The 25,909-nt window shown below is 44.5% G+C and overlaps 1 protein-coding gene across 2 annotated transcripts; it reads right to left on the bottom strand.

The window, feature by feature from the left end:
- Positions 1 to 2,693: 2,693 nt before the first annotated feature.
- Positions 2,694 to 25,379, bottom strand: lipia (lipase, member Ia; the record flags this gene model as incomplete). 2 transcript variants are annotated; one of them, XR_013790568.1, is made up of 11 exons in its annotated part: positions 2,694 to 2,783; positions 5,676 to 5,850; positions 8,255 to 8,363; positions 9,496 to 9,585; positions 10,347 to 10,514; positions 11,817 to 11,906; positions 14,856 to 14,957; positions 18,616 to 18,724; positions 20,587 to 20,797; positions 22,206 to 22,365; positions 25,319 to 25,379. XR_013790568.1 is itself a non-coding variant. In XM_079507567.1 (11 exons), the coding sequence occupies 11 exons, from the start codon at positions 25,377 to 25,379 to the stop codon at positions 2,699 to 2,701; spliced, it is 1,365 nt and encodes a 454-aa protein (XP_079363693.1). The 2 variants fall into 2 exon arrangements, 1 of the variants encoding a protein (XP_079363693.1); XM_079507567.1 differs by having other exon boundaries at positions 2,699 to 2,783; positions 5,676 to 5,855.
- Positions 25,380 to 25,909: the final 530 nt, after the last annotated feature.

The raw sequence follows: 25,909 nt of genomic DNA, 5'->3' as shown, positions 1-25,909 counted from the left end.
ACAGAATGGGGGAACTTTTTATTATTTCCACACAACAGCTCTAAGGTACATTAATGACATAGTAAAATGTTGAAAATGAGTGGAATGCCCCTTTAACTGCTTTTCGTTGCCACAGAAACACCCTCAAGACATCAGAGACCAACTTGGATTCATCGAGATGTGTGAACGAGGTGCTTACACTATATACTCACTGTATATACATAAATGAATAAATAACATTGATAGCATTTAGCCTATAACTGAAAATGTATTGAAATAGTTGGGAGTGTACAAAAATAATTTGTTCCAAAAAGGATGCAATGAAGGTAAATGTCTTTCTGACGTTCATATTTACTTGCATGCAAGCAGAGCGCGCGAGTACTGTGATTGGCTGCGTATGTCGGTGTTGTGCACCGGCCAATCAGGGACCACCATTCTTCATGACGTAACTAAGGTACGCTTGGTGATCGGCTGGGTATGTATGTATGTATGTGTGTGTGTGTGTGTGTGTGTGTGTGTGTGTGTGTGTGTGTGTGTGTATGTATGTCGGGGTACGAATGGTGGTCCCTTATTGGCTGTTGATGGTGACGTAACTAAGGTACGTTTTAAGGCTGGTCAATTACGGGTCTAAAGTATTTAGAACAGCAGTAGTTGCAATAGACATTAGTTAGTAGCAGTGCTTGCGCGCTCTGCTTGCGCACAAGTAGGCCATGTACTATGGCCTACTTGTGTGCAAGGCGCAAGTTGGCACCTCCACAGAGTGCATTTCTAGTTATTATTAATAATAACTATTTATAAAGCTCGGCCTGACCTCAACATTTAAAAATAAATCTTCTAAATCCTCCAGTTTTCTGAAGTAGATATTTTCACGATTTTTCAAAAATAGCAGACCTACAAGCTCATAGCATATGAGCTTGTAGGTCTGCTATTTTTCAATAGCTAAATTATAACATAATGTTTAAAACACCAAAAGGGGTTCCCGCCCAAAATGGGTTAAAACGAGGCTATGCATGTCTTTTTAAAAAAAAAGAAAAAATATAAAATAAAATCTGCAGCACAATAAAAAAAAACACAGAATATAAAGTATAAAGTGCAGTAAGAAATTAAACAAATGCAAATGTAGCTGATTCTTTGAATCACAATTCTGACATGAGAAGATCATAGGTTTGGAAAGAAAATCATGTCATCGGGAGTACATTCCATATGTGATGAGATACACATAGGGTATTTTTTTTATGCACACGATATCCTTAAATCAGAACAAGGCGATTTAGATTCAAAATGGGCAAAGTTTCCCATTAAGAGAATCAAACAACAAATTGCATTGTATTTCAATTCAATTGTATTCAGCACGTCAATTCAGTGTACAGGTGAACATGTGTGCACTTGCACTTATGAGATGCACGATAGTGTCATTTTGGGGCGATATCGATTAGGATTGATGGCACTCGGACCAGCGCGGAGGTCGTGGGTTCAAATCCACGGCGGTGCATCCGGATTTTGCCTTGCATCTGCACAAACACAATTAGCCCTTCACTAAACCCCACCCCAAAAAGCGATTGTCCAATCCAAATACAGTAGTTTAGCAACCGTTGCTATGCATTATTTTGTATGGAGAAATCATCCCGTCATTTAACATGCATCTCAACGTTGGAGAAGGACAGCTTTGCCCTGATGTGTCCATCGCTGCTAACGTGCCTATTGGACAAGGACGGGTTGGGGAGGGACTTAGCGAAGGGCTGTAATTGGCCAGTGTTCGGGGGAGGGAATCCTACGTGCTGGGCTGGCACCTGTCAGCAGGGAGTGTTGGGACGGGAGGAGTAGGGCGAAGACTCTACGTCAGTGGCGTGCACAGATAGACACTAGGGGGTGCTAGAGCACCCCCTGCCCTTTTGGCAATGTGCCCTTTTGAAAAAAAAAAGAAAAAAAAAACTTTTTTTTGTCTTTTTAAAAAAAAATAGCAGACCTACAAGCTCGTAGCGCGCCACTCGGTGGCGCGCTATGAGCTTGTAGATCTGCTATTTTTCAATAGCTAAAGCATAACATAATGCTAACACCAAAAGGGGTTCCCGCCCAAAATAGATTAAGGCAACCGGCCGGTTCCACGCGCTGCACAAGGTGCCCTTTTTTAACTTGAGCACCTGCCCCTCTAAATGTCTGTGCACGCCACTGCTCTACGTCACAGGGGGTGCCCACACTTTTTAGACTCGAGAGCTACTTTCAAAATGACCAGCTCAACCAGATCTACCCACCGGAAAAAATATATACATATATTATCCCATTGCTGAAAATACAAATGCACTTCTTTTCCTTTTTTTGCAATATCGACGTTTGTGCGAAACACTTTTGAAAACACGGCAGGCCCGTTGCATTGTGGGTTTGCGCTGCCCTTTTTTTATGTCGATCGATCGAGTGCAGTCACCTTCATTCAAGTGGCAGATGCCAAAAATAGTTTATTGTTTATTTTTAATTGTATATTTTTTTAGGGGGCCATGTCATGTGGTCTACCTGTGGTGATCTACTGGTAGATCACGATCTATACCTTTTGGGCACCCCTGCTCTACGACGACCTCCTGGTGGGGGGGCTCCTCACTTGCGTAGGATACAACGGGGGGGGGGGGGGGGGGGGGGGGGGCAGTGACGACACAGGAATGTGTGCAGCGGAGGGAGGAGTTCATAATTGGCACGACGAAGAATTGGATGTCGATTTGATTTAGCCTCAGAAGTTGGAATCTTCGCAGGGAATCGGTCGGAAGAGAACCTCTCGGTTCTCCTCTAGTAGAATGTCATATCTGCAAAGAGGCCTGGATGGTACACACACACACACGCACACGCACACGCGCACACGAACACGCACACGCACGCACACGCACACACACACACACACACACACACACACACACACACACACACACACACACACACACACACACACGCACACACACACACACACACACACAGAGCCATGAATAGATTGTATTATATATTATTGTTTCATGTAAATTAAGAGAGAGATAAGGAGAGGAAAGTACGTACGTCATTTAATCGGATCTATGAAACACAACTAAACTCTTCTACAGGTTATGGGTTTAGTTTCTTGCTTGCTTGATGGAAATAATAATTTCTAAATTGTCACATTGACTGCATGAAAGACATACAAATATGCACAATATACACACCTCGGCACAATCCCGAATGTTAATTTAACTCGCAATCAAGTGAACATTACGGGTGCATTTGGTTACATTCATACAGTCTCAGAGTTACAACTTCGTATACACTGACACCACGCTAGGAACGCCCAAAAACGTCACATCCGGTTTTAGCCTGGGGTAAGAATTTTCTATGGCTGCCAATGCAACTTGGTCCAATCCTTAATCACATACGGACAAACACCTATGCCGATGCTATCTAACTTGCGGAGGTAGCGTGCCTTGTCCACGGGCAACAGATCTTTCAACGTATGGCATTGCAAATACGTTTGATAATCGCTACTCTGCTCAATATTGTTTTGAATATATTGTATATATTTGAATATTGTTTTCCCCCGGGGGTGGGCGGAGTCACAGTTTGAGGCACTGATTACGCGCCGTGGTGTCAGTGTATCCCAGGGAAAAAACAAACGAATATTCAAGCTTTCGTGTATTAGAACATTGCGTTTTGTAAAGAAGAAATTGGTCTTCACTCTTCACACAAATGGATGTTCTGATGCGATGCGATGCGATGCCTACGGTATGTAATATATATATATATATATATATATATATATATATGTAATGTGTCAAAATATGTTGTAGCTTAACATGTTTTTCTTGTTGGGCATGTCTTCATTGACATCATGCGCAGTTTGCGCACACAATGGATGATGTCAAGTGGTTTCAAAATGCAAATGTTGGGTTGTTGGCTTTAAGAGAGATAGGGAGATAAACCATCTCTCCTTCCATGGGAGAGAGAGAGAGAGTGTGAGTGTGAGCGTGTGAGTGTGTGTGTGTGTGTGTGTGTGTGTGTGTGTGTGTGTGTGTGCGTGCGTGCGTGCGTGCGTGCGTGTGTGTGTGTTAATGCCTGTCTTTAAAATATATCTACGTCTAGCCTTAGTGAAAATGGTTAAAACGTGGTTGACCTGCGTCTTGCCACAGTGGTGTCGGTGGCGCTACAAGGTGCGCATACAGGGTTGGCTCCAGCAAAAGTAGTAGTTTATAACAGAGAGCATTGTCCACCAGTCGGTGTCGAAACATCTCCCCATGGCTTATCGTGGTCAGAGCACCTGTTCAGCAGGAAGTATTGGGAGGAAGTTCTCTTATCTATGCTCAGATAGAGAGACAGCCTTGACCGAACTGCCCTCCTTACTCAAAACACGGTCTTCTCGACGTGGCTATGTGTAGGCTACTGTAAGTATAGTCCGGCAGCCGGGGTTGTGGGGTGGGAAATTTGGTATATATAGTCGTTTTTATTGGCCTAAAATATTGTCTATATACATTATATTCATGAATCCACTTGCTGACCGCCTGTCGGTATTGAGCAATCTTTTTTTATAGGGGTTTATATGTGACCATACCATTGACATCCTATATAAGGCAAAAATGTCAATTCCATTATGCTTTAAGTAGCATGTGACACATGTCAAACTAGGGTGTTTTCATGATTCCGATTCCATTCCAAGCATTAGTTTTGCACACAAAAAACGGCCATTGCAATCATTACAAATGTGATGAGGTCAGCACATTTGGGGGAATTTGGGCACATTTGCAGGGCAAGTGGCTATGGCCGTTTTTAGCCCAAGGAGTGTTTTAAATCCCTATAAAAAAGAATTTCTCAATGCCCACAGCCGGTCAGCAAGTGGATTCATGAATGTATAGACAATATTTTAGGCCAATAAAAAAGACTAGTAAGCCTTTCTGAGCCATGTGGCCCACGGGGCAGAAACATAATATCACCAGTTTCTGTAGCGTGAGACGGCTTGATGTACAAGCACACCCCCCCGGACATGACACTATAGTATGTCGCAGGGACTTACCCCCCAATCCAACCCTTGATGCCGAGTGCCAAGCAGTGACTTACCCCCCAATCCAACCCTTGATCGAGTGCCAAGCAGTGACTTACCCCCCAATCCAACCCTTGATCGAGTGCCAAGCAGTGACTTAACCCCCAATCCAACCCTTGATGCCGAGTGCCAAGCAGTGACTTACCCCCCAATCCAACCCTTGATGCCGAGTGCCAAGCAGTGACTTACCCCCCAATCCAACCCTTGATGCCGAGTGCCAAGCAGTGACTTACCCCCCAATCCAACCCTTGATGCCGAGTGCCAAGCAGGGAGCCACTGGGTCCCATTTTCTTTTTTAGTGTTTCGGTATGCTCGAACCCCGACCTCTCAATCTCAGGGGCAGGGCCGACACTGTCTGATAAACCACAAGGCCACCGGGCAGGGCAGGCCCGTTTGGTTAACCCATTTTGACCTGAGATCAGATTCTAAAAATGTCTTCTACATCCTGACAGTTTTATGAAAAAGCTATGTTTCTTGTGTCAGTCGTTCTTTCGATTTTTCAAAAATAGCAGACCTGCTATTTTTCAATAGCTAAAGCATAACATAATGCTAACACCAAAAGGGGTTCCCGCCACCAAAATGGGTTAAAATGTCTACCGTTAAACAAAACGCGTTAATTTGTTGTAGTTTTCAAAAGCATTTAGTTTTTTCTTACCTTTCCTCCTTGCGTTCCAGATGTGTGAGGCGCAGTCTGAGAACGCGTAGCTTATATTTGGGCTTGAGGACGCCACTCCCAGTGGTATATGTGACGGAGATCCTCTGCACCAGCGGAAGGTCCTTGTCGAACTGCGCCAGGAGCCTGGTTTCTTTGTATCTCTGGAACTTGGCTGCTTTACTGGTGGGATTGAAGATATTTTAATGTGCTTTACTGGTGGGATTGAAGATATTTGAATGTACTTTACTGGTGGGATTGAAGATATTTGAATGTGCTTTACTGGTGGGATTGAAGATATTTGAATGTGCTTTACTGGTGGGATTGAAGATATTTGAATGTGCTTTACTGGTGGGATTGAAGATATTTGAATGTGCTTTACTGGTGGGATTGAAGATATTTTAATGTGCTTTACTGGTGGGATTGAAGATATTTGAATGTGCTTTACTGGTGGGATTGAAGATATTTTAATGTGCTTTACTGGTGGGATTGAAGATATTTTAATGTGCTTTACTGGTGGGATTGAAGATATTTTAATGTGCTTTACTGGTGGGATTGAAGATATTTTAATGTGCTTTACTGGTGGGATTGAAGATATTTTAATGTGCTTTACTGGTGGGATTGAAGATATTTTAATGTGCTTTACTGGTGGGATTGAAGATATTTTAACCTGATGTCGAAATAAAAAAAAGGTCTTCTGAAAGAATATATAGATTCAAAGATGTGTGCCGCATTTTCACAGTACAGTACAGTGACAGTACAGTACAGTACATGCAGTAGAGGGTACAGTAGAGGGACCGCCACACGGTAACTCTGTCATTTCTCAACCGTTTCGGACGCGGGGCGGCACGCCGGAACCGGCCCGGCCCCCTGGGCGCGTTCCTGGGGGTCTGGAGCTCCCCCCCACCCCCGGGGACACCCACATGGTAACTCTGTCATTTCTCTACCGTTTCGGAAGCGGGGCGGCTCGCCGGAACCGGGCCGGCACCCTGGGTGCGTTCCTGTGGGTCTGGAATAGAGACTGACATTTTGTCCCGCGGGATGGGATTAATATTTTTAATTATCCCGTGATCGGGACGGGACGGGAATGAAAGTTAACGGGAGTGTGCAGGAGCGTGATTGACGTTGGTTGTGCTGCCAAGTTCCAACCAAAAGAACAGAAGCACCCATTTTTGTTGTAGTCTTTCTGTGAGCCAACACTCTTTTGACTTGCTGACACAGGTCAAAAGAACTACATAGTTACCCATAATCCAGCAGTGCTAGTGCTGCCTTCCACAACACAAAAAACTCCTCCATGGAATCCAGTCGGGCTGGACGTCTTTTACAGTTTTATATGAAGACATCGCAATGCGGCCGTGTATGATTCTGCATCGCGCCGGTGCCGTGATTTAATCGATTATTTATACCCAGATCATCCTGATGCATTTGTTTCCCCTGGCAGTGGCAACGTTGCAACTTTCAATTGTGATGCTACGTTAGCTACATGCTAACGCTGTTACTGTTAGCTAGCTCCCTGAACAGCTGTCTGAGCGAATGTTCAATACATCGTCTCCCTTCTTTCTCCCAACCGAGTCCCATACACCAGTGGTTCCCAAACATGTTCGTGTCAAGGACCCCTACATCGACATTTATTAGCCCGCGGACCCCCATTTGAAAATATGCCAGGTGCGGGGACCCCATAAGAGAAGATTTTTATTACGGTTCTAGCTGTGATTCTCAACCATTTTAATTTCAAGGACCCCCAGTTTGACATGCATTAGTCTACGGACCCACATTTAATGGCATTTTTATTGCTGGTACCCCCAAATTATATTCAAGTCAAATCAAGTTAATTTAACTCTGAGTGTACAAATGGAACAACATTTGGTTCCATTTGTACACTCCCATAACATAATTTGTTAGACCCATAAGGGTCCATTTGGTTCCAAACTATTATTTAGCTGGGGAGTGGGGACCCCCTGGAACTCTCTCACGGACCCCTGGGAACCACTGCCATACACATAGACTTGTACACTGAATAAATATTCATATAGAGTTAAATTAACACTGAGGGTTTGTTTTATCTTAATTGACAAAGCACTTGTTAACTGTTAAGCTTTAAGTTAAAGTTAAATCCAACACTTTATTTATTTTAATTTTATTGGTAGGATATCTGTCTTGAGAAGCCAGAAGGGATAGATAGATAGGCCTAGATGGATAGATGGATCGATCGATCAATTGCCTAATGACTCAAAAAAACAAAACAAAAACAGGAGCGGGATGGGAGCGGGAGTAATTTCGAGTGGGAGCGGGATGGGATCAGGAGTCATTCTACAGGAGTGGGACAGGATGGGATTTTTTTTTTAACTCTGGCCCAGGATTGGGACAGGACAGGATTTTTTCTGTGGGAGTGGGACAGGACAAGAGTGAAAATCCACTCCCGTGTCAGTCTCTAGTCTGGAACTCCCCCCCCCCGGGAACCCCCACACGGAGTTGCACCACTCACTTCACATGGGTGTGATTTTTTTGCTACATTTTAGAAAAATCTTGAAAGTGTGAGAAGAACTACTTAATATGGGTTAGTCGTTTTACTGAGAACTTACTGATTAATGGTGGCCTGTGTCTCCTTGCCACCACCATGGAGTTTAACGGTGATATAGCCCCAGCGCACTTCCTGGTTCCATATCACTATGTCCAGCTTATAGGCTGTTTCTAAGAGAGTAGGAGAGATAAGGGACTTATTTATATTCATGTTTTATTTATATACACGCACACACGCACGCACGCACACACGCGCGCAAGCAACATGCAAGCAGGCACGCACAGAAGGAGAGAGAAATTGAGAGAGTGGTACAGACAGACGGAATTAATGTATTACTAGTGGTACAGTGGTAAAAGGAATACCAAAAAACTCGCCATTGCTTTTGGCACTTTAATTTGTGTGTAAACATCATTGTTTCATTCAAATGTATTTACTTATTTATTTCAGTATTCAAATGAAGTCACCATCAAATGAAGTGCTCTGCAGAGAAAGACCTGGAGATACTGGTAAAACTATTCTATGCGTCGTATGTACTCGCCCTGTTGTTTTGTTTGAGTTATTTGTTCAGTTTGTAGGGCAGTAGTGTATAGGCATAGATTTGAGTTTGTTTTCTACTGGCACGTTTTAAAACCCATTTTGGGCGGGAACCGGCCTTTTGGTGTTAGCATTATGTTATGCTTTATCTATTGAAAAATAGCAGATCTACAAGCTCATAGCGCGCCACCGAGTGGCGCGCTACGATCTCTAGCAGACGAGGTCTGCTATTTTTGAAAAGTCGTTAAAATATGGCGCAAATCATTGAATATATACAGCTGTCTAAAAAACTCGGAAGAGACGCCGACAGACAGCTTCATTTGGCCGCGCATGGAAGTTCAGGTGTGCCCAGACTGCACTGTGGGACCTTTTGGGTTTTATTGGTGTTTAATCTGTGTATGTTAACCCATTTTGACCTGAGATCAGATTCTAAAAATGTCTTCTAAATCAGTTTTCTGAAAAAGCTATGTTTCTATGTCAGTCGTTCTTCGATTTTTCAAAAATAGCAGACCTACGAGCTCGTAGCGCTATTTTTCAATAGCTAAAGCATAACATAATGCTAACACCAAAAGGGGTTCCAACCCCCAAAATGGGTTAACCCCCGGCACTGCATGTCTTTGTATTGATTTTATTGTTCTATTGCATGTTTGTTTTGGTGCCAGGCCTGTCCCCTTTTCTTTCCCCAATATCATGTTGGTAACTATACCAAGCAGGTACTTCAATACAATGTTGTTAGTTACTCTACACCACTGTGTATTATTTACTCACTGCAAAATGGAGACTGTTTGTTCGTGCTGAAGAAAGTGCTTGTCTGGCCCAGTTTCAGCAGCTTGTCTCTCCACTGTGTGATGTCATAACCTGAAGATAAAAGAATGAGAAAGTCATTAAAACAGGTTCGTTCATGAAAAAGAAATACAAAAAAACATTTCCAGTTTTGATAAAAGCCATCTTTGATTTACTCACTAGAATAAAATAAATGATGTTTTGCTAGCACACATAAGGCTCAAACAATAATGCCACTAATCCAATTTGAAAAGAACCGGGACACATTTGTGAAAACAACTTTTTCAAATGGTAGACATCTCATTTTGAATATTGACAAATACAGCTATCCCAATTGTCATGTTTGCAGGGCATGGCACATGATGCTGTTATTTGCACGAGCTTAGCTGAGACTTGGACAAACGGTGAAGAAGAGTAGCTTTGACTTTTCACGTTGAATGAGGACATCTTTTTAATTTAACCCATTCTAGGCGGGAACCCCTTTTGGTGTTTGAAGCATTATGTTATACGTTAGCTATCGAAAAATAGCAGATCTACAAGCTCATAGCGCAGCACCGAGTGCTGATATTTTTGAAAAATGGTTTAAAGGTGGCACAAATCTTTGAATATGTAATCTTTCCGAATGTTTTTAACTCAAATCTTTCCTTCTGGAGGGGGGGGGGGGGGGTCCCTGGGGTCCCTGGGGTCCCTGGAACTACATATTTTCAGATGGGGTCGGTGGCCAAATACAGATAATTCTGGGGGTCCTTGACATGAAAATGTTTGAGCACCACTGATATAGAAACCTAGGTTTTTCAGAAAACTGTAAGACATTTTAAATCAGGTGTTGTAAGTACCGAAGACAGGGCACCCGTCATCGCCGAACTGATCACAATCCATACAGCGTCCGTCCAGGAAGTCTTTGTAAGTGTCACATGGGTAGGCGGTGATGTTGTGCGTCCGGCTCATGGAGTCCAGATAAAGGAACACGGATCTCTGGTGGTCACACTTAAAGTATTTTGAACCTAAACCACAGCAGGAGAAGGAAGAGAATGTTATGTTACTTGGCTTGATTCTAGAGGAGGAGCTAGGAGGGATATTTCGCTCTGAATCCATTGAATTCCAAGCATTTGCACGAAAAAACACTCTTTGGGCCAAAAAAACGGCATCACATTTGGCCCAAGTGGCTATGACTGAATTTAGCCCAAGGAGTGTTTTTTTGTGTGCAAAACTAATGCTTTAGTGGATGGATTCAAAATCATGAAAAAAATGAAATTTAGAAAATGTTGTTAATCCATATGGATTTGGCCACTGTGGCGACCTTAATGGCACAGGTCACCCCTAGCTAAATCACTAGAGCATGCCCTCAGGCCTGGGCTACTACATCTGTGCAAAATTTGGCGCTTTTAGACGAATTCTAAAAGCGCCTGGACGTTCTGGACGTCAAAAGTTAACTTCTAGGCCTGGGCCGTGGCTCAGCGGTCCAGGCACCTTGGCTGGTAACCCAGTCTGGCAGTGTGCCGCGGGTTCGACTCCCGATCCCGACGGACTCTACTGCATGTCACCCCCCCATCTCTCTCCCCTATCGCTCCATAAAACATATAAAATAAAAAAGGCGAAAGCCAAAAAAAACAAAAACAAAAAGGTTAACTGACTGTCATTCACAAGTTACAACTGAACAGACGCCCATGGGAGTGTCCTAACTAACACTCTCTTTCTCAATAATTCCTAATTCAGAGAACAGACCCTGATAGGAGGGGCCTTAATTCCTTCTTCATAAACCCCTCCACTCCCCAATATTAGATCTCATCATCCAAAAGGGTTATTTGTGCCATGATGATGGTTTGATTATTTTGGACAAGAATCGTCATAAAGTTACATTATATACTGTGCGAATCACACTGCCTTCCGGGAGAGTCCAACACAGGGTTTTAGCCCATTCTGGACGGGAACCCCAGATCTACAAGCTCATAGCGCCACGATATACGAGCTTGTAGATCTGCTATTTACATATCATTACATATCATTTTTGGGATCCTTGACATGAAACATTGAGCACCACTGACATAGAAACATGAGGTTTTTCAGAAAACTGTCAGGATTTAGAAGACATTTTTTTAAATTTCGACGTCAGGTCTAAATGTGGGTTTTAAATTCACAAGCACCCCGCCCAAAGAGGCGCAGCAGCATTCAACGGTAAACACCCAGTCAGTCACACAAACGATTGACTAAAATGGCAGCACCGAGTGGTGATGTCATCCTTTTCCTATAACAGGAACCTTTTTTTCCTCCACGTTTAACCCTGTAAAGTTCAGTGATGACCTCACCAGAGAAGATGGTCCTGGGGCAGCCGGGCTGATCCGCTCCTCCGTTGGGGTAGAAGTCTACGTGACCCAGAGGTTTTCTGAAGCCCAACGCTGTGAACGACACGCAGTTTAACACAGTCGTAAACGGAGCGGGGGGTCGTAACATAATGTGGGGGCTCGTAAAAGTAGGTGGGACATTGTTTGATAGCATTTAAAAAAAACGTACAACCACTACCGAAATCCCGTTAAGAGGGCATACTTTTGGACGAAAATAGCAGATCTACAAGCTCACGACGCGTCGCGCTGCGACGCGTTGTGAGCTTGTAGATCTGCTATTTTCCGGGCGCAAACCCAGCACTCTTTAGCTGGTGGAGATGCGGTGTGTAACGAAACAAATTAGTTCGACGCAAAAAAATGCTACAGTACGTTCCAAGTTCAGAAATTCTCCTAAATGCTGCCTTCCGGTACGGCATGCATGGAATTTTTTTTTTAAGATGTTTTTTTTGCGGCTTACGCCTTTTATTGGTTTTTGAAGGGACAGACAGTAGGCTGACAGGAAACGGGAGAGAGCTGGGGGAAGACATGCAGTAAAGGCCGCGTCGGGCTCGGGAGTCGAACCCGCGGCACACTGCGACTGGATTACCAGTCGGGTGCCCAGACGGTTACGCCACCGCCTGGGCCAGGAGGGGCATTTCTTTCACCATTAGTAAAACGCTTCATTCGTGGTCTGGGAGAGGGCAGTTTTTGTTTTACAGACGGGGTAAAAGGGCAGGGGCTGAAGCCCCCTTTGATGTCTATGTGTGCACGTCCCTGACCCCTACAGCTATTAAAACCACTTCCGACGACCTTTGCTGCGTGTCACTCCCCCGTCTCTCTCCTCCCCCCCCCCCATTTACTGTCAACGTACAGTACAATATCAAATAAAGGCCACCCACCCCAGCCCCCCAAAAAAGTACAAAAACAACATAACCATCATCATTATGATGACAGATTTATGCATTTTATGGATCGCTTTTCCCAAAAAATAAATAAAGACTTAACCCATTTGGGGGCGGGAACCCCTTTTGGTGTTTCAAAGCATTATGTTATACTTTAGCTATTGAAAAATAGCAGACCTACAAGCTCATAGCGCGGCACTCGGTGCCGCGCTATGAGCTTGTAGGTCTGCTATTTTTGAAAAATTGTGAAAATGTGCCTCAAATATTACAGAATGAACATTTCAACTCAAATCCTTGCTTCTGGGGAGGTCCCTGGAACAACATGTATTCAGATGGGGGGGGGGGGGGGGGGGCGGAGGCATATTACATATAATTTTTGGGGTCCTTGACATGACATATTGATGCAGAAACATGAGGTTTTTCAGAAGACTGACTAAATGGCCTAAATGGACGATTAACAAAGCACGTTACGAGTTTCACGCTCTCTCCACACACACTTCACTTTGACTTCACCACCAGACATTTCAGGTTTTCCATGGCCACGGGTGGTTTCATGACTTCATGCACACCACAGTGAGTGACTGTTGGTCTGTTTTTGAGGGGGCGGACATATCCACTAGACAGCTTGGCCTAAGGCCACACGGTTCAACGAAACACATGGACAATGAGAACTTAAAGGGGCATTCCACTCATTTTCAACATTTTACTATGTCATTAATATACCTTAGAGCTGTTGTGTAGAAATAATTAAAAAGTCCCCCTGTTCTGTGTTTCCTAGAACTGTAGGTCTGAAAAAAATCATTAACATGGTGAATCACATCTTGATGATGTCATCAAGATGTGATTCACCATGTTAATGATTTTTTTGTTAATGATTTTTCTAGGAAACACAGAATGGGGGGGACTTTTTTATAGTTTCCACACAACACCTCTAAGGCATATTAATGACATGGTAAAATTTTGAAAATGAGTGGTATTCCCCTTTAACAGTATCTATATACGCACTGAAACCCCATAGTATACACTTTGTTGACCAGCTAGCGTACCTTAGGGCAGTGCAGGTTCTCAAAGTGGGGTCCGGGGACCTTAAGGGAGTTCTAGGGCCTAGGGGGTCCCCCAGCTAAATGATAGTTAGGAACCAAATCAACCCTCATGGGTCTGTAACTCTGAGAGTGTACAAATGGAACCAAATGGGTCCATTTGGTTCCATTTTGAGATAGAAATGCCATTAAAATGGGGGTCCTGGGGGACCCCAACTGGGGGTCCTTGAAATGAAAATGGTTGAAAATCACTGCTAGAGCCGTACAAACCTTCCCTTATGGGGGTCCTTAGCATATATACTTTCAGAGTTTGTCCATTTATACGTTGGCTATTCAAAAACAGCAGATGTGCAAGCTCGCAGTGAGCTTGCACATCTGCTGTTTTATATGTTATTTTACATTTTAGAAAAACTTTGACCAATTTAGACTTTGTTTTACACAAATCTTGTCTTCTGGGGGTCCCTCCCTGGCACAAAACCTTTCCAGATGAGGGCGCCAACAAGTTTGAGAACCACCTCCCCAGCCAGGGGGGGGGGGGGGGGGGGGGTCTACATTATTTCCTCTTCCTCTACACACCAAATCTCAGCCCAAAAAACAGCCGACTGGAAGTTGGGCTTGTAGGTCTGCTATTTTCGCCCCCTATAGATTAACCCATTGAGACCTAAACGTCGATTCTACAAAATGTTTTCTAAATCCTGACGGTTTTCTGAAAAACCCCATGTTTCATGTCAAGGACCCCCAGAATTATCTGTAATTGTCCGCCGACCCCCATCTGAAAATATGTAGTTCCAGGGACACCCCCCAGAAGCATTTGAGTTAAAAACGGTCTCTCTGAAATAATATATATTCCCAAATTTGTGCCACATCTTCACAATCTTTCAAAAATAGCAGATCTGCAAGCTCATAGCGCGCCACTCGGTGGCGCGCTATGAGCTTGTAGATCTGCTATTTTTCAACAGCTAAAGCATAACGTATAATGCTTAATTAAAACACCAAAAGGGGTTCCCTTCCCGCCTCCAAAATGGGTTAAGGAGGCCCATTTGCATGGTTCATGCGGTTACTATAGTCTCAGCTCAGCTTACCGTCCATGTCTGTGTGTATGACGTCCACAAACTGGGCGTCGGTGGGGTCCAGGCGGTCCTCTGGGCCGGTGTCGGTGAACTGAGGCCCGGCGGGATCCAAGGCTGAAAGTTTGACATCGTCAGGTGGGGGGGGGGGGGGGGGGGGGGGCATACGTTAGTCCTATATACCAGGGGTTCTCAACGTTTTTGGCCGGGGACCCCCAGAAATGCTTTGGCCGTGTCTCGTGACCCCCGCCCCGCTCCGCCCCGCTCCGCCCCGCTCCGCCCCCTTCCCCACCCCCCATACAAATTGACCGCTATACAATAACCATAATAATAGTGAAAATACATCATGAATAAATACTGAAACCAGATATAATCATTAAGGAAGGTTTATGCATGTACTATGTGTACTATATGTAAACTCTTCATTTCTCTTTTCCAGCCATTCAGTTGCAAAAAATAATTTGGGGACCCCCCAAAATAATTTGGCGACCCCCCGGGGGGTCGCGACCCACGGGTTGAGAACCCCTGCTATAGAGGGTATGCACATGCACAAAGTGAATGGCAGATCGAGTGGCAGATCGAGTGGACACTGGGGCTCATGGACACTTTTGACACATAGGCTGGGACGGGCCATAGGGGAGAACTGGGGCTCATAGACACTTGTTTTATTTTATTTTATTATTATTATTTAGTTTTTTTGTAGCTTTCGCCTTTATTTTATATATTTTTGAGTGGTGTAAACCACTCCTACAACTGGCTTTGTTAGTCTGTGCAGAAAAAATTAGCATGGTTGCTATGTTCACCCGGGTGTGATTTCATTACGTCAGACATGATTTCATTACGTCAGACAGGCTATGTAAGACCATACACCACTCAGTTCACACGGGTGTGATTTTTTATACAGGGACAGACAGTAGGCTGACGGGAAATGGGTAGAGAGATGGGGGGGGGGGGGGGTGACATGCAGTAAAGGCCGTCGGGATCGGGAGTCGAACCCGCGGCACACTGCCAGACTTGGACTACCAGCCAAGGTGCCTGGACCACTGAGCCCACGGCCCCAGGCCGTCATGGACACTTCTGACACACATAGGCTGGGGCGGACCAGCGGGAGAACTGGGGACTTTCACAAGCTCTCCACCCACTCAGCTAAAAGCACCAAGAATAGCAAAAAAATAGCCACACACAGCAGCACGCCCAACAGGCAGCGGCCAAAGTGAGTCATATGTAGTGAGTATGCTAGTACTCTAGTACTGTATACGTGTGTATGTTATGCTGTACTATACTACAGGGGTTCTCAACCCGTGGGTCGCGACCCCTCGGGGGGTCGCCAAATTATTTTAGGGGGTCCCCAAATTATTTTCAAAAAAAAGAAAAAAAAAAAAAAAAAAAAAAATTTTATTTTCACGATTTTTCAAAAATAGCAGACCTACAAGCTCGTAGCGCGCCACTCGGTGGCGCGCTATGAGCTTGTAGATCTGCTATTTTTCAATAGCTAAATTATAACAATGCTTAAAACACCAAAAGGGGTTCCCGCCCAAAATGGTTTAAGGTTATTGTAGCAGTCAATTTATATTGGGGGTCGGGAGGGGGCGGGGCGGGGGTCCCGAGACATTGCCAAAGCATTTCCGGGGGTCCCCGGCCAAAAACGTTGAGAACCCCTGCTATACTATATGAAATTGGGAACTGGTGGGAAGGCATGGTATGCGTACAGCGGTGGAAAGTAACTCATTACATTTCCTTCAAGTACTGTACAATTGTGAGATACTTTACTGGGGTATTTCCAATTTTCAATACTTTTACTTTTACTCCAATACAGCTCAGAGGCAGATATTGTACTTTTACTCCACTACAATTATTTGAAAACTTTAGTTACTTTGTTTTGTTTTATCATTTTGATTATTATAAAACATATACATATACATTTAGGCCGAAAATAGCCTATATACAAGCTCACAATGCGGCACATTGTGAGCTTGTATATCGGCTATTTTCAAAATATTTTTATACCTTCGAAAATGTTTGGTACTTTTAACAATACATTAAGTTAATTTAAGTATTGTGATGCCAACACTTTTGTACTTTTACTCAAGTAAATTTGTATTACCTAGACTAGTAAGAAAAAAGAAAAATCACACCCGTGTGAAGTGAGGGGGGCTCTTATAATCATATATGATATATGATGTAATAATGACAAAATATTATAACAATGTTTGATTCCCCTCAAAACGTTTTTTCACAATGAGCATGTAACATAATGTACGTGATTCGTTCGCCGATTTGCTCGTCTACATATGTACATTTTCCCTTCATTGTCAATTGTTAATGTTTTATTGTTTAATTTACGTCATATTTGGCGGACATTTGACCTAATTTCTCCTTTCATTGTCAATGGCAAATATTGAGACGTGTGGGGTCAAAAGCCGTATATAGCTAGGGGCTAGCGCCGCTCAAAAATACTACTTTTTCCACCACTCATGTGTGAGCAGGTGAGCAGGTGAGCAGGTGAGCAGGTGAGCAGTGAGGGAGATGCCAGGTGTTTCAACATACAGTCCATATATACGTTTCAGTTCCACTATGAATTATTAAGACATTGCACAATGCTGCTGTAAGCCTCTTTAACTACTGGCCATGCATGGGTGCAGTATTAGTATATGTTGTGTTTGAAAAAAACTCCTATTTCTCTAACTATATATCTAAGCCCATGATGCATTCTTTGCCTCATTTAATAGAGCCCACGCAAAACTGCCCAAAATCACTTTCACCTAGAAAATCCATTCACATTTTTTATAATTCAGCTGACTGTGGAGACACATGCTGGAACTTTTTACTTTGAAATGTTTTATAGTTTCTGAGTTATTTAATTTAAACGCCAAATGCATTCTCAATGGCGAAAACACAAACTTTGGCACCACGTGTTAAAAAAAAAAAGTGTTTTGATTTTTCTGATTTAAAAAAAAATCGTCCACAGAAGTCTTGGGCTATGCACGTGCGGTAATACCCAGGACGTCCACAGACGTTTTGGGCACAAAATGTGTTAACTATGGGAATCAATTCATCAAAGGGTATGTGATCTTTGCGCCAGGTGTGTGATGGTGGAGGAGACACATCTGTCATCACTTGCTCAATAAACACATTGACGCTGTCGGCTGGAAACCTAGTCCGAAACGGTTTACTTTTTCAGGATTCAAATTTCAAAAATTGCTAAAGTCGCAGGTTCGACAAGCTGGAGGGCTGACACTTTTGATGCTAGGGCTTTAATTTGCGAACAACGACAAAAAAATATATCAAATCTGGAGATGAGAGCTTTCTGCCCGACAGCAACGATATGGTAATACGTTTAACCCATTTTGGGGCGGGAACCCCTTTTGGCGTTTTAAAGCATTGCTGTGCTTCAGCTATCGAAAAATAGCAGATCTACAAGCTCAAGCTATGAGCTTGTGGGTCTGCTATTTTTGAAAAATTGTGAAAATGTGCCTCAAATCTTATTATTACAGAGTGAACATTTTTAACTCAAATCTTTGCTTCTGGGGAGGGTCCCTGGAACAACATATTTGGGGGGGGGGGGGGGGGGGGGGGGCAGAGGCATATTACATATAATTTTTGGGATCCTTGACATGAAATATTGAGCACCACTGATACAGAAACACAAGGTTTTTCAGAAAACTGTCAGGATTTTTGAAATTTCGACGTCAGCCCTGAATGAGTTAACCAGTGACGTTTCAGTCAAAGAATTCAACACCGTACCGTACCGTACCGTACCGTACTATATGCCTACCTGTGATTCTTCCTATGGTCCCGTTCAGGCTAGCGCCTACAAAGCCTGATATGTGTGCTCCGAGACTCACTCCAATCAGGTGGATGGAGCTCAGAGATGCTCCTTTTGCCTGGAAAGGGTCAAATCGACATGTTTTTTTTTGTTATTGCAAATAATCTTATTTGAGCTTCAGGCCTCGATCACACCGCCATGCAGCGAAACATATCCAATCTACAAGTCAGTCAGTCAGTCAGTCAGTCAGTCAGTCAGTCAGTCAGTCAGCCAGCCAGCCAGCCAGTCAGCCAGCTAGCCAGCCAGCCAGCCAGCCAGCCAGTCAGCCAGCCAGCCAGTCAGCCAGCCAGCCAGCCAGCCAGCCAGCCAGTCAGTCAGTCAGTCAGTCAGTCAGTCAGCCAGTCAGCCAGCCAACCAGTCAGCCAGCCAGCCAGCCAGCCAGCCAGCCAGCCAGCCAGCCAGCCAGCCAGCCAGCCAGCCAGTCAGCCAGCCAGCCAGCCAGTCAGCCAGCCAGTCAGCCAGCCAGCCAGCCAGCCAGCCAGCCAGCCAGCCAGCCAGTCAGCCAGCCAGCCAGCCAGCCAGCCAGTCAGCCAGCCAGCCAGCCAGCCAGCCAGCCAGCCGGTCAATAAATCATCATTCAATGTGGAGCAATGCTCAGCTGTATGTTTACTTTACTGTTGGGAAGAAGTCCTTGCGCGGGGTGAGGCGTGTGAAAGGAAATAAAACACTTGCAGATGCAGGGACTCGCCCAGCATATCAGAATAAACAATCTAGGTGCCACCAGGAGAGTGCATGCACATTGGTGACGTCAGATATACTGTGTATTTGTAAATACCTAACATTCCTGTCCTACTGTACAGTATGTGATAGAAAAATCACACCCGTGTCAAGTGATCAATCGTCTCAGCTGGCCCAGGGATTCCAGAAACTAACTAACCAGCCAACCTTCCAGTCACAAAGGAATGGGGGTCCGTAGACTAATCGCAGGGGTTCTCAACCCGTGGGTCGCGACCCCTCGGGGGGTCGCCAAATTATTTTGGGGGGTCCCCAAATTATTTTCCAAAAAAAAAAAAAAAAAAAAGGTTTTTTATTTTATTTTCACGATTTTTCAAAAATAGCAGACCTACAAGTTCATAGCGCGCCACTCGGTGGCGCGCTATGAGCTTGTAGATCTGCTATTTTTCAATAGCTAAATTATAACAATGCTTAAAACATCAAAAGGGGTTCCCGCCCAAAATGGTTTAAGGTTATTGTAGCAGTCAATTTATATTGGGGGTCGGGAGGGGGCGGGGCGGGGGTCCCGAGACATTGCCAAAGCATTTCCGGGGGTCCCCGGCCAAAGACGTTGAGAACCCCTGGACTAATGTATGTCAAACTGGGGGTCCTTGAAATTAAGACCCCACTTTGGGAACCACAACTAGTCAACTATAGTAACACTCCCTAAAAGCCCTACCACAGGCTATAGGCTGTCCTGTCAGCGGATTCGACCGTTCTCTCTGTATTGCGAAATCATCCGTTATCAGCACCTTCGCATCGGGCCAATATGGCCATACTGGCATACTCAGCCTTGGCTGAACGTGTCATTTCCAACTCTATTGTCGGCGCATGGAAACTAGGGGCTACTAATATATACTATTCTCTGCCTATCGGGACGTAACTGGGACGGCGCTGAGTCGGGTCTGGTGGCCGTCGCAGCGCTCGGCACGGCGCCTCGCTCGGCTATAGCGCCTCGCTGGGCGGTGCCTCACGTGGCTCAAGGCCACCAGACACGGCGCGCCTCCGTCAGGACATCAGTGACATTATCACCCGTCACAGTAGGTGATAATGACATACTGAAACAGTGAGTATGCCAGTATGGCCATACTGAGCTCATTCTAAGGTGCTGATAACTGATGATTTGCGCCGATCCAATACAGAGATACGGGTCGAATGGGGTGGTCCTGTCCTGACTCCTAGTCCTGTCCTAACATGTGTTTATACCTGCATGTTCTGGACGAAGGCGGTGAGGTTGGCGGCGGCACTCCGCGTGTTCCTCACCACCTTCAGGTAGTCCAGGTTGGCGGCGCCGTGGTTCCAGTCCACCACCAGAACGTTGGCGTCCCGCCGGGCCAGGAGCCGCTCCGTCAGGTCGCCCAGCCAGGCGGGGGGAGAGCCGCTGGGACGGTAGCCGTGGATGATGAAGGCGGTGGGCCTGGTGGAGTAGGAGTCAAGGTTATAAACCCATTTTGACCTGAGATCAGATTCTAAAAATGTCTTCTACATCCTGGCAGTTTTCTGAAAAAGCTATGTTTCTATGTCAGTCGTTTTAAAAAATAGCAGACCTACAAGCTCGTAGCGCGCCACTCGGTGGCGCGCTATGAGCTTGTAGATCTGCTATTTTTCAATAGCTAAAGCGTAACATAATGCTAACACCAAAAGGGGTTCCCGCCCCAAAATGTTTTGGTGTTTTTACACGTTTATAGGCCTGAAGGCGATTCTACAAATGCCTTCTTAAATCCTGACGGTTTTCTGAAAAAAACTCATGTTTCTATGTCAGTGCTCAAACTATTTCATGTCAAGGACCCCAAAAAATAACCCGGATCTTTGAATATATATTCTTTACAGCAAATGTTTTAACTCATTTCCTTGCTTCTAGGGGGGCGGGGGGGGGGTCCCTAGGCTGGAACAACATATTTTCAGATGGGGGTCGGCAGCCACTTACATATATATTTGGGGGTCCTTGACATGAAAATGTTTGAGAACCACTGACACAGAAACATTTTCAGAAAACTGTCTGATTTAGGAGACGTTACAATCTTTTCTCAGGTCTAAATGGGTTAAACAAAGACTAACATGGCCTGGTGGAGTCAAGGTTATTAATAGTTAAACGAAAACTAATAACGAAAAATGAAATAAAATAAACATTTTGGTTAAACACTAGAATAAAAAAGCAAAACAATAACTAACTGAAACTGTATATACATGTAGGGTAGGGTATGCACTATATGCGTATGCATAAAGTGAGTGGCAAAGTGAGTTTTACGTTGTTTAACGTCAAGATTAAGATAGGACTTTGGCTGTCATGGCCAGAAAGGAGTTTTTGCCACTCAGTCGGCGTTAATTCGATCTTCCAGGTATGATGATGATGTCACGCATAGCCTCTATTGTGTGTATACAAAACTAACAGCGGGCGACAGCCATGACGAATGTTCCTGGAAGTGCATTATTTGTCTATGGGACCCGGCGATAGCAGGCGAACAGGCGATGGTCGAAAAGTGGGCAGTCGCCCGAAAAGACAAAAAATAATGAATCTTTTCGCCCGATAGCGGGCGGTTAGGCGATGTGTCGCCCGATGCTCACCCGCTGTTAGAACGCACTGTAACTAAAGCGTTGATTGTTGTTGAAGAGTGACTTTTTTTAAATGTCATCTTTTGTTGAGTTTTTATTACACAATACTGACTTTTTGAATCCTGCACCTGACAAATAACCCAAAGTATGGAGAGAAAAACACTAAAGCTAATAAAAGACTAATAAAGTAAGCGTTGTCACAAAAATTAAAACCAATAAAAAAGAGCAAACCCGCTCTCAAAACAAAACCCCGAATGGAAAGCCATTCCAACCTGGAGACGTTGAATTGGGGGTTGGCCGTGGGGTTGGAGTGAGACAGCAGGCGGCCACAGCTCACGTTGGCCCGCGTGTAGAGCAGCAGCCTCACGTCCAGGGTGGTCCCCAGGAACGCGTGGCCCAAGTTCAGGTCCGTGAACGTGTCACATGTTTGGGCTGCAATGGGGGTGGAAAGAAACTAATTACAGTTTACTCAAACAGTGATGTCAATAGGTTTTCAACGTAATGAGTCCCGGAATGCAGGAATGGTCTTTTAGAAATGAGTCCCAGGGACATTTTATGAGTCCCACTTCAACGACGCTAGGAGTCATGTTTTTGCCATTTTTTGGCATGGTTATAATGTGGTTATATTCATGTAGAAAACAGAAGAAGAAATGATTATTATAACTAAAGCTAGCAAAATAAACTAAACTGCGTTTTGGGACGCGAAATCCACCCTGTTTTAATCTATGCTCAAATACTGTAGTTTATTTTCTGTTTTTTATTTGTTTTACTTTACGGGAGTATTTCCAATTTTCTGTAGGCCTACTTTTACTTCTACTCCCCTACATCTCAGAGGCAAATGTACTTTTACTTCTACTCCCCTATACATCTCAGAGGCAAATGTACTTTTACTTCTACTCCCCTATACATCTCAGAGGCAAATGTACTTTTACTTCTACTCCCCTATACATCTCAGAGGCAAATGTACTTTTACTTCTACTCCCCTATACATCTCAGAGGCAAATGTACTTTTACTTCTACTCCCCTACATCTCAGAGGCACATGTACTTTTACTTCTACTCCCCTACATCTCAGAGGCACATGTACTTTTACTTCTACTCCCCTACATCTCAGAGGCAAGTCTTCTACTCCCCTACATCTCAGAGGCAAATGTAATTTTGCTCAGTTATTCGTAGACTTTAGTCACTATGGTTACTTTGTAGACTTTGATTATTCTCACAAAACACACATTAACCACTAAAAATAGCACCGCCACACATCGTGAGCTTGTAGATCTGCCATTTTCAAAAGATTGTTATAAACGTGTGAAATGGGACATTCTGCATTATAAACGAGCACTTTCTACTTTGATACTTTTACTCAAGTAAAGAATTTGAGTGCTTTTTCCACCACTTTGGGCTGGGGGGGTGGGGCTGTGTGAGGCACCACCAGGGACGTGCAGAGAGTGTTAGAGGGGCAGGGGCTGAAATCCCGTAAGAGGTGCACTTTTAGACAAAAATAGCGAAAATAGCAGATCTACAAGCTCGCAACGCGCCGCGCTGCGACGCGTTGAGAGCTTGTAGATCAGCTATTTTCGGGGCGCAACCCAGCACTCTTTAGCTAGTGGAGATGCGGTGTGTAACGACATGGATTTCTAAACAAATTCTCCTGAATGCTACATTCCGGCGCATGGCATGGAAAGGAGTGGCATTGTGCATTTCTTTCACCGTAGTAAAATGCTGCATTCATGGTCTGGAAATAAGGGCAGTTGTTTTACAGACGGGTATAAAGGGCAGGGGCTGAAGCCCCCTTTGATGTCTATGTGTGCACGCCCCATGGGCACCACCAGCACCAGCAGCAGCAGCACGGAGTGACTAAGTGGAGAGAGGGTGAGAGAAACACTGGGTGACCGACCGTGAGACATTGTTGGGTTGTGAGTGTGGAGGCGGCTGGAGGGAGGGAGGAGGGCAGGGGCGTGCACACATAGACATCAAAGGGGGGCTTCAGCCCCTGCCCTTTTACCCGTCTGTAAAAAAAAACACGAATGGCAGCATTTACTATGAAATGCAAATGCTACTCCTTTCCATGCCATCAACCGAAAGGCATGCATGCAGCATTCTTTTTTTTTTTTTTTTACGATTGTCTCCTGAACTTGGAACGTATCATTTTGCGTTGAACAAATTTGTTTCCGAAATCCATGTCGTACTACACCTCCATCTCCAGTAGATAAAGAGTGCTGGGTTGCGCCCTAGGAAAATAGCTGATCTACAAGATCTCAACGCGTCGCAGCGCATAGCCCTTAATGACCACAACAGGTCTGTAACTCTGAGAGTAGTGTTCAAATAGAACCAAATGGATTTGGTTCCATTTGTACACTCTCAGAATTAAGGGGGTCCTTGCAAATAAGACATTTGAGAACCCACTGGTACTTAGTAGGACGCCTAATGTGCCATACATTACATAGTGTCGTGGTAAATCAGTGCCATACCTTTTCTGAAGGAAACCTGGAGACTTTGACATTCAGTAATTAGGTCTCATGATCAAAAATAATAACATTATAATGGTGTGTAAAAAAGAAAATCAAAACATTTGCCACGGACAAGGCCAAGTCTTGGACACATTTGTCTGTGTGCAAGACATATGGATGACGCCTGTGTCAAACAATTTGCCCCAAATAATTAAAAGAAATTCCCCAAATGTCAAGATCTTGAAAAACGTGTGAAAATAGCCAATCTACAAGCTCACAGCGCGTTGCGAGGCCACCCGTTGTGACCTCGTAGAGCGACTGTTTCCGCTGTTCCATCTGTCATAAGATGAAGCATATATAGGTCGTCGAGTGGTTAACTTTAACACAGGACAAATATAGTGGAAGAAGCCAGACTCGGCCGTGCTGCTGACCTCAGTGACGTCGCCTGTCCTTGTGAGACATGTTTCCAAGGACGCAGATGACCACATGCGTCTTTACAGTAAATATTGGACCGTGATGATGGGAAAACACCCATTGAAACAAAAACAACCGACCATATAATCGTCATCAATTTCCGAGTGCGACTGCATGGAATATTGTCGCGCCACCACATCTATACTGTATTGTATCTGCGTGTGGTGTGTGTGTGTGTGTGTGTGTGTGTGTGTGTGTGTGTGTGTGTGTGTGTGTGTGTGTGTGTGTGTGTGTGTGTGTGTGTGTGTGTGTACACATGATTCCATGTAGATAAGGCCTACAGCCCTAGATAATTAATAATGAAACAACATTTACTATTCAGAATTGATTCACGGTTTTCTTTCATGCTTAGCGCGCGCATGCGTGCGTGCGTGTGCGTGCACCTGCGCGCGTGTGTGCTTGTGTGTGTGCGTGTGTGTGTGTGTGTGTGTGTGTGTGTGTCTGTCAGACAGACATGCAGTATACCTTCATATATCTGGACAGTTAACTGCAGCAGGAGGGCTGTCAGACATTTGCAAAGGAACATCACTTCAGAGCAGTACTGACCTGCACGACAGTAAAGGAGACTCTTATTTGAATCAAACTCGAGCTCAAGATATTATATGAGAGAGAGAGAGAGAGAGAGAGAGAGAGAGAGAGAGAGAGAGAGAGAGAGAGAGAGAGAGACATGAGAGACACATGAGAGAGACATCATAACTGCAGCCTAATAAAATGTCTCACCTTTGCAGTTGGACGCTTGTGGGTTTTTTTTTCTCTCTCCTCTCCCTAACTTTCCAGGAGTGTGTCAAAGTTCCAAGGTGATCCCGATCCTCATGTTTATAACTGTATAACCTATTGAGTCCAGGAAGCAAAGAACAGACAGACAAGGCAGGCAGGCAGTGTCTCCACTATTATCCAGTAAGCAGAGACAGGCAAGGCAGGCAGGCAGTGTCTCTCTCTACTATATCCAGTAAGCAGAGACAGACAAGGCAGGCAGGCAGTGTCTCTCTCTACTATATCCAGTAAGCAGAGACAGGCAAGGCAGGCAGGCAGTGTATCTCTCTACTATATCCAGTA

The sequence above is a fragment of the Electrona antarctica genome (assembly GCF_951216825.1).
Source record: "Electrona antarctica genome assembly, chromosome: 8".
NCBI lineage: Eukaryota > Metazoa > Chordata > Actinopteri > Myctophiformes > Myctophidae > Electrona > Electrona antarctica.
The sequence above is the reverse complement of the archived record's forward strand: the minus strand, read 5'-3'. Positions and strand labels throughout refer to the sequence as shown.